The sequence below is a fragment of the Nansenia antarctica genome, assembly GCF_963989245.1.
Source record: "Nansenia antarctica genome assembly, chromosome: 5".
NCBI classification, from domain to species: Eukaryota; Metazoa; Chordata; class Actinopteri; order Argentiniformes; family Microstomatidae; genus Nansenia; species Nansenia antarctica.
Window position 1 is genome coordinate 50,314,903 of NC_137690.1, and position 9,900 is coordinate 50,324,802.

The 9,900-nt window shown below is 43.1% G+C and overlaps 1 protein-coding gene across 1 annotated transcript; it reads left to right on the forward strand.

The window, feature by feature from the left end:
- Positions 1-209: 209 nt before the first annotated feature.
- LOC308159041 (D(4) dopamine receptor-like) lies at positions 210-9,064 on the forward strand (the record flags this gene model as incomplete). The annotated part of the gene is made up of 4 exons (XM_080532788.1): positions 210-449; positions 2,119-2,231; positions 3,823-4,457; positions 8,862-9,064. The coding sequence occupies 4 exons, from the start codon at positions 210-212 to the stop codon at positions 9,062-9,064; spliced, it is 1,191 nt and encodes a 396-aa protein (XP_080388914.1).
- Positions 9,065-9,900: the final 836 nt, after the last annotated feature.

Genomic DNA, 9,900 nt, shown 5'->3' on the forward strand with positions numbered 1-9,900 from the left:
CTGTCCGCGAATGACCCCTCACAGTCAGAAGACAGTTTCCTTCTGGCTCACATTCTCGATGGACGGACAGACCACCCGCACAGGTACTCTAGAAACAATGCATTGATGAAAACTGGTTTTGATCAATCCGTTCTCGCACGGGCCAGGTGTCATCGAGGGAATCTATCTACCTGGGGTCGGCGCGTCGCGAGGGGGGCGACAGGGCAGTCATGTCGAACAACTTCACGGATTTCAACACGACGCAGCCGGTGGTCACCGAATACAACTTTCCAGCTCTCATATTTGGAATATTGTTGATCATCGTGATCATTTGTGGAAATGTTCTTGTGTGCCTTAGTGTCTACAAGGAAAAATCTTTAAAAACTACAACCAACTACTTCATAGTCAGTTTGGCTGTGGCGGACCTCCTCCTGGCCGTGCTGGTGTTGCCACTGTTTGTGTACTCAGAGGTGAGTTGACTAGTGTCACACCTTATATGGGTTGGCCTATTTCAAAAGTATATAGAATTATGTTGAACAATTTAAATATTTGACTCGTACGAGTTTATGTCCATTTTCCTACAGTAACCGAGAATGAGGAGAGCCTAAACCTGGAGGGAAATCGTTTATAATGATGGGATGAATGATTGTTAGAGCTATTGATAATGTATCACTTATAATTAGTGGCCAATAGGCCTAGTTGATTAGTTAAACCCAGTTCCTGACAAAACGATTGGAAAGAACATCCCGTTTCTGTTTTATTTCCCTGCCTCATTTTCCAGCTTACCTTTGTTACCTTTGTAACCTGGAAAATGAGGCAGGAAAATAAATGTTATGCAACTGTGAATGCAGAATGCGCCATCTGCACCATTGTGTCAATCAACAGCTGTGATTATTATCTACACTCACAGAACACATTATTAGGAACACTTGAACACCTTCTCATTCATGTGTGGTGTAATGGTGTGGGGAATGTTTTCTTGGCACACTTTGGGCTCGTAAATACCAATCAATCATCCCTTGAATGCCACAGCCTATTTGAGTATTGTTGCTGACCATGTGCATCCCTTCATGGCTACAATGAGCCATTTTCTAATGGCTACTTCCAGCATGGTAATGCACCATGTCACAAAGAAAGCAAAAGTCTCAAACTGGTTTCATCAACATGACAACATGAGTTCAGTGTTCTTCAGTGGCCTTCCCAGTCACCGGATCTGAATAGAACACCTTTGGGATGTGGTAGAACAGGAGATTCACAAGCTTGAAAGTGAACATCTATCTATCTATCTATCTATCTATCTATCTATCTATCTATCTATCTATCTTTATACAGTATCTATCGAGATTGATTATCTCGATAGACTATCTTAAGATCTTTACTTAGAGGCATGGGATTCCTCCAGGAGAGATCCTAATTTTGCTCTTAAATGTATTACCTGAGAGTTGTAGTTAATCTAGTGAGCATGTTAGCCTGGTTGCTTAACATCTTTGGCTAGTCTTATTGAGATGTCTGATGGCTTATGGGTGGTGAACACGTCTATGATGTCAGTCTATGAAGTCTATGAAAGTCTAGGTATGTCTGAAAGTCAACATCATATTCTGAAGGGTCAAAGCACTAAGAGAGATTGTTTTTACAATTAGTCCCCCCCGCCCCCTCTCTCTCTCTCTCTCTCTCTCTCTCTCTCTCTCTCTCTCTCTCTCTCTCTCTCTCTCTCTCTCTCTCTCTCTCTCTCTCTCTCTCTCTCTCTCTCTCACACACACACACACACATAGATGTGCATGCACCCACACACACAGTTTTACAGGTTCCATTGTAACTACCAATGGCCCCTGGTCATAGCATAGATTACTTTTTCTTACAATGACTAATGGATAGATGATTACTTACTTAGACAAATGTATTTGTTGTAAGTCGCTTTGGATGAAGGCGTGTGCTAAATTCCAATAATGTAAATGTAATGTAAATGTTTTTATACTGAAGGGTCAAAGCACTGAGAGAGATTGGTTTTATAATGAATTTCCCAGAGAGAGAGAGAGAGAGAGAGAAAGAGAGAGAGAGATATGTGCATACTCATACACACAGGTCACAGTTTCACAGGTTATGTGTATGAGCCAAGCTGAGTGTGTGTGCTGTATGTAGTTCCAGGGCGGTCTGTGGTCCTTGAACATGTTCGTGTGTGATGGCCTGATGACCATGGACGTGATGCTGTGCACTGCCTCCATATTCAACCTCTGTGCCATCAGCGTTGACAGGTCTGTCTCTACTGCCCCCTACGCACGCACACACACACACACACACACACACACACACACACACACACACACACACACACACACACAAACACACAAACACACACAATCCTTATCCCCCAACCTAACTATTCTGTGTCCCTTTCCATTGCACTCTTGAGTAAAGTGCACTTGAGCAAAGTTTGCACCTTTTATTTCATAATGAAATCACCTAATTAATGCTGTATTCATACTTTGAATTATTATCAAGATATATTGGATACTGATCTTTTAACCTTTATACAGACATAAGTATTGTCAACTTTTCAACTTGAGACTCAATGTTGGCTTCTCCTGAACGTTATGTGGTTACTGTTGCAATAACAGAGTCCTGAGCATATGCAGATGGCCAAGATTATATCTGATTTGTACATTTCACATCTAATTCCCTCTGAAAAGATACGGGGAGTCCAACTGTCCATATACAATACTGTGCAGTGATAAATGTGACATCAGCTGGTGAAAGCGGGCAACCTACTAACGTATTTTACATTTTCTGAATAAACGTCTGAATTTTGATCGATTGCTGACTTGTTCCCGCTTTCACCAGCTGCTGTCACAAATGACTACTACACAGTACTAGAGGGCTTGGTTCAGCCCATCTATTTACTGTAACTGCCTCCAAGGAGAAGTGTGAGACGCAGGGTACATTTCATGCATTTAAAAGCATGAATTGTTATTCCTGTCCAGTCGGTATATGAAGCTACCCGACTCCTCATGATGTCCACGCCACAGTCCCTACCCCCATTCACCCTTCCCTCTCTTCCATCACCGTGGGCCTGGTGGGGAGAGATAAGTGAATAAAAACACTATAATAGAGAAGCAAAAAGACAGAAAGATGGAGGGAACGTGCTAAAACCATTACTCAAGTGTGGACCCCTGCGTAGCAATCACTGAAAGCCCCCCACAGGTATTCTAATAGCTTTTTCTTTTCATTCAAATATTTACTGTGAATGCCCGATTTAATAATTGAACATTCAATATATTTGTTCACCTTTATGTATTATCAATCATGAAAATCCAAATGATACAGAAATCCAAAAGATACATGGTATTTTGGGGATTTGTACACCTGTTACCAATCATGAATAAACCATTTAAATAATTAAATATTGTCCCCTTTACCTTAATTAATTGACTTTACCTTAATTATTCTACTATCATTGACTTTACCGTAATTATTCTACTATCATTAACTTTACCTTAATTATTCTACTATCATTGACTTTACCTTAATTATTCTACTATCATTGACTTTACCTTAATTATTCTACTATCATTAAATTGAACTTAATTATTCTATTAAGTCCAGTGTTTTGTAATCATCATCCCAGTGATGCAAAGAGGTGCAGAGTTTTCCTCTTGCCCATAACATACCAGACTCCACTCACCAGGTAAAGGTTGTCCAAACCCTCTTTTGCGGTAATGACTCTCTCTCTCCCTCTCCCTCTCTCTTTCTCTTTCTCTCTCTCTCTCTTTCTCTCTCTCTATCTCTCTCTCTCTCTCTCTCTCTCTCTCTCTCTCTCAATCTCCCTCCATCTGACCCTTACTGCAGGTTCATCGCCGTGTCCATCCCTCTCAACTACAACCGTAAGCACGTGGACCAGCGTCAGGTCATCCTCCTCTCCGCCACGTGGCTCCTGGCTCTCGCCGTGGCGTGCCCCGTTATGTTCGGCATCAACCACGTGCCGCACCGCGACTCCCGCGAGTGTAAACTAGAGGACGACAACTACGTGGTGTACTCCTCCGTCTGCTCCTTCTTCATCCCTTGCCCCATCATGCTCCTCCTTTACTTCGGAATGTTCCGGGGCCTGAGGAAGTGGGAGGAGGCGCGGAAAGCTAAGCTAAAGAGCAGCATCCTGGCCTGTAGGAAGCTCCAGCACGCGCAGCGCCGCAACGCCGCCACTGAGCTCCCGTCGCTAAGCGCGATGCACCGCTCGATGAACCGCTCTATGTCCCCCTTGCCCATGACTCTGCCTCGGATCATAGGAAGGGACCGTTCCCAGAGCCGGCTAGAGGAATTGGAGCCCTATGGGCCGCCAGACTGCGCCTTCCCATCAGAGTATACAGGGGCTCCCATAGAAACAGTGGCGTATCCCTCCTACACCCTGCAGCCAGCGAACAGGAGGAAGAGGGCCAAGATCAATGGGAGAGAGAGAAAAGCCATGAGGGTGCTTCCCGTTGTGGTGGGTAAGTGACCCCCCTCAATTCTCCATCTAGGGCTCGTAGGTTGACTGGCTCTGTTTGGTTATGAGCGTCTGCCTATGATCTGTGTGGTTTTGTGGTTCATATAGTTTAGGATTGTTGTAGCTAAAGTTGACCTCAGTGGTGTGGCTGTTGGCAGTCTTTAAGGTGCAGTGTGTAGGTTTTGAGCTTTGATATAGGCCTAGTGCTAAATGGCTGTGAGAAATGGCAGTTTAGCAATCAGGGAATTTATTTCTTGATAAAGGCGGTTCAGTGAAGTGCACTAATTGGTGTACAGTTTGAGCATTGGTCTTCATGTACCTTTTTAATGATTTTGTATTTGCCTTGACTAAAACATGTAGCATATTGCTGTAGCATATTAACACTAGAACAGCCATGGGTGGGGTCATTTGACCAAGTGAGTAAAATACAAATTATACCTTTGCACACGATCAAATTTCAGGACCCTCCTTTCATGACTTTTCCTAGATATGTGCGTTCTACCACCCAGTATCCTTACATTTTCAAAATCACATCAGGATAAGCTAGTATAAAGCTATTTTGCAGTTTTTCTATGTAGGAGGCAGGCTGATTTACAAGACGCTCCAACGAGTGGCCTTTGTGTGTAAGTAGCAGCTTCCCATTCTAAAGACTACCCCCGAGGCGGCGCTAAGAGTAGGTGAAATAGGCACAGCTGTCCTAGTGTTAACTCCTTTGGATTCACAACATGCACAATCCAGAGCCCACAGCTATGAGTGGAAGAGATACAACACAGTATCCAGAGAGGGAATATTTTTCTCTCTCTCTCATTTGTGGAATTCACTTTTGGCCACAGCATCATTCTCAATCATGAATAATTTGAGGCAGTTGAGCCATTTTTCAGTGTTAGGCTGATGAGGTGAATTTTTCATGGATTCTGTTGGAGTCCTGGACAGATGCTCACACACATTCCACCTTCAGCAGTGAGAACATGTTTGCTCTCTCTCTCCCCTGCATGATTGCATGACTGGATGACTGGATGACTTATCAGTGTGTCTGGATGAATACTGGTAGTGTTCACTAGGTTCTACTGAACCTCATCCAGAACATGTTCTCTGAATTCTAATTACGTATTCAGTGGTCCAGTCAATTCAAAATGATTGGATCAAGTGCCCCAGCACTCTACAACAATCTAAGGTCGACTCGCTTTTGGTACTGTACATCTTAACTCTCATCTTAACTCTCCCTCCTAAATAGTTTCTCTACTATAATATACTATAAAAAATAAGAAAAAATAAGAAGAATTCTTCCCATTACTAGCATTGTCACTGTCAATGACCCCTGGTCATAGCGTAGATTACTTTTTCTTAACATGACTGATGATAGATGATTCACTTACTTAGACAAATGTATTTGTTGTAAGTTGCTTTGGATAAAGGCATCTGCTAAATGCCAAAAATGTAATGTGATGTAATGTATTGTGTAGAGGTCCTTCGCTGCGGCAAAGCAGCTCAGAGCTAAACGTCCCCAGTCGTCAAAGGCTCTACTGGGCCAACCAACGTGGATCCCAGTGTTGGGATGGAAGTGTCTCTAAGACTAAGTATAGGTTAAAGCCTCAGATCCAATTATTATATAACAGTTGCATCTTCTCTTAAGTCCACCTTAGCCCCAACAACTCTCCTACAAGTAAACGCAGAAGTGACTATGCTCTGGTCCTCACAGTTCCTCAAGTTACATTAAATTTTTTGGCATTTAGCAGACGCCTTTATCCATGAATTATCTATCTATCAGTCATCGCAAGAAAAAGTAATCTATGCTCGGGCCAGGGGCCATTGGCAGTCCTGATGCTAGAAGAAGGATTGTTTTTCTCTCTTTTTTTAATATATTTTATTTACAGTAGAGAAACTGTACAGGGTAGAGGGGATGAAGAGGTCTTAGGAGGGACAGTTAAGGTGTAGGCTGAAGAGATGGGTGTTTAGTCTACGGCAAGTGTTTGAGAGAATCATTATCATTAGTCTCCAAGAAGACAGACACATAGCTATGATCCAATATGCTACCAGCACACTACATAGAATGAAGCAATTGGCCCTGCTGTCTAGGTGGTAATGTATGCTAGTGTGGACACATCACAACAACTTTGTGAAAGACCAATGTGAAACAACATACATTCATATTATTATTATTATTATTAATAATAATAATAATAATAATAATAATAATAATAATTCATTGTATTTATATAGCACTTTTCCGGGGCTCAAAGACGCTGACAATATGGGAAAAACAGAAAACACAGAAAAAACAAGCAACAGTTAACATGAGCACATAGAACACATAGTTAACGACCAGGCACAAGGAACAATTAACACAGCAATGTCCAGGGAGGGAGGGGGGTGGCAGGGTTAGGGGAGATGGTTAGGGGTAGGGAAGGTTGTATGCATGGAAGAACAGGTAGGTTTTGAGGTGGGATTTAAAAGTGGAGAGTGAGGGTGAGTCTCTGAGTGGTTGAGGGAGAGAATTCCAGAGGCGGGGTGCAGCTCGTGAAAAAGCTCTCAGAAGAAAAAGTCTCTGAAGCCTTTGAGTTTCAAGGGTGGGACAGTGAGGGGAACAGTGGATGAGGATCGGAGGGTACAGGTAGGGCGATGGGGGAGAAGGAGGTCAGTCAGGTAAGGGGGGGCCAGGCTATGGAGGGCCTTGTATGTGAGGAGGAGTACTTTGAATTTGATATGTTCTTTGATGGGGAGCCAGTGGAGAGAGTGGAGGACAGGAGTGATGTGGTCACGGGACCGGGTGTTTGAGAGCAGGCGGGCAGCTGAGTTTTGAACCATCTGAAGTCTATGGAGGGAGCGGGAGGTGATGCCGGTGAGTAAGGAGTTGCAATAGTCAAGGCGGGAGGAGATGAAGGCGTGGATGAGGGATTCAGCAGCGGGGGGGGGGGGGAGAGGCAGTGTCTCAACAATCACTGCTTCTACTAACTGTTTTGCTCAGCAGACATTGATGAAGCTGAACCTTATTAGATCAGGAGAGAAATGGTGTGGGTGGTGACAGAAAACACCCTTTGCAGTTCAAACAGATTAGTAGCCTGCTAGCATGAGACACACTTAACATACGTTGCTCCCATGCTGTGCAGTGATGTCGTGGTAAAAAAAAAAAAAAGCTTGCTAGACCCTAATGCCAGTGATGAACAGCTAGTATCAGAAATGTAAATACTTAATTTAAACTGCATTACTTTATTGCTTTTTAGCCAAAACGGGTTCTCTAAATAGTCTGAAATAATGTCCAGAAATGATGTCATTGATAAAAAGAAGAGGCAAACCTCCAAATGCCCATGAAGATGAGCAACGTCTGAAACAAAGAACTGTGTGGTTTAATGATGCAAGTATCTTTGTGTGTGTGTGTGTGTGTGTCTGCTAAATGTCTAAAATATAAATAAATATAGAAATTATATAAATATTTATAGAAAACCCATCAACATTCCACAATCATTCACAAATGCGGAGGCCATGGTGACAGGCATCTACGTTTCTCATCTACAAGTGCCTCAGCCAGTTTACTCTCCTTAATGTAGACGTAAAGGTTGCACGATGGTGTCACTAATGTTGACACAGTATAGATTAAATTGGTAAGAGGTCAATCCTCCTACGGTGTCACTGTGAATTAGATGCGTTGGAGTTAATATCTCCAAACCCTGTGGCAAGATTACATGATTACACACTTAATAGACTTCTCAGACCTATGGACTGTTAGCAGAATGTGTTTCTCTTTTGGAATTGCACCTTCTCTGCAAATGTGAACTCAGCCCTTGCTAACTAGTGTATTTTCTGCATGAGAGGGTCAGGGAGAATATTAGCAAATTCAATTATTAAACTTTCCATCAAAGTTAAATGACATTTTTGGACTGCTGCCTAAATGGTTTTGTGCATTCAGTTGAAACTAGCAATAAGTCTGCCACAATGGATTGGCTTTCATCTTTCTGTCAGATCAAATCATATCACCTTGTGTTTATTGCAACTGTTATCTATGGATGAATGAAGAAACTGATGCTCAGGTGTGTCTCTCCCTAGGAACCCCGACCGTGTTCCTATACTTTAGAAATCCCTCCTTCCCCTCTCCCTTCCTTCGAAGGAATCATTTACCTAACCCAACTGGATTAGTGAAAGCTTTGTGGAGGAACCCGTCATCCCATCGAGTCATGTGTGATCAGTGATGTATTCAAGTTAGGGAGGAAGTAGGGAAGGGAGGAAGGAAGGATGCATTTTAAGAATATTGGAATAAGTCTCTAACTCTTGTGGGGAAGGGGGAAGTATGCACTCTAAAAGTATTGGAATAGGGCCTCAATCTTTCAATGTTTCTCTCCTATTGCTCTCTGTGGGGAAGGAAGGAAAAGAAAAAAAAGTATTTAAGTCCTGGCCCTCTCCTCTTTCCTCCCAGGTTGCTTCCTTTTCTGCTGGACGCCGTTCTTCATCGTCCACACGACGGGGGCGCTGTGCCACACATGTGACATCCCTGCCAGTCTGATCAGCACCGTGACGTGGCTGGGCTACGTCAACTCCGCCCTCAACCCCGTCATCTACACCGTCTTCAACACAGAGTTCAGGAAGTTCTTCAAGAAGTTCCTCCAAAGCTGCTGCTGACGACACCGTGTAACATGTGTTTAACGTGTGTGTATGTGTGTGTGTGTGTGGTGTGTGTCTTCCGAACTTCACTTCAGAACCTTCAGAACAGACTATAAAAATGTGGGCGTGGCCTACTCAATGTTTCTCGCTTCGGGGCTAGACTGAGACCACTCTACATAGAGCTGGGCTGCGTTTAGCACTACGCAGCATACTGAACGTTCACAAAGACGCGCAATGAATAGAGATGATATGAATCCTTATTTGTGACGGCAGCTGATGAAAGCGCGAACAAGTCAGCAACCAATCAAAATGTTTGGACTTTTATTCTGAAAAATGTAAATACATTTCACTGTTGTTGAAAATCAATGACACACTTGGTAGTGAAGCCAAAACATTGCAATGCAATGGATTTGGTGAGTAATCCTCACTACTCTACACTAAGTAGGTAGTAGTGAGGATTACTCACCGAATCCATTGCATTGCAATGTTTTGGCTTCACTAACAAGTGTGTCATTGATTTTTTTAAACAACGGTGAAATGTATTTACATTTTTCAGAATAAAAGTCCAAACATTTTGATTGGTTGTTGACTTGTTCCTGCTTTCACCAGCTGCCGTCACATACATGTCGGCATGTCTGATCCATTCAACACAGGACATTTCAGAATCAGAATGTTCCACAGTGTCGAGCTCTGCTGCTGAACACAGCCTGTGTCCCTTGTGTAAAAGAGATCTCAAGAGTGACCTGCATAGTAAAAGATTAAGTAAGACTTAGGGCCCTGGGTTTTTTCTGAGCACTTCATCTGACTAGTCCAGGTCACCGGGGGGTCAGGAAAAACTCAGGACCCCTCCCGTA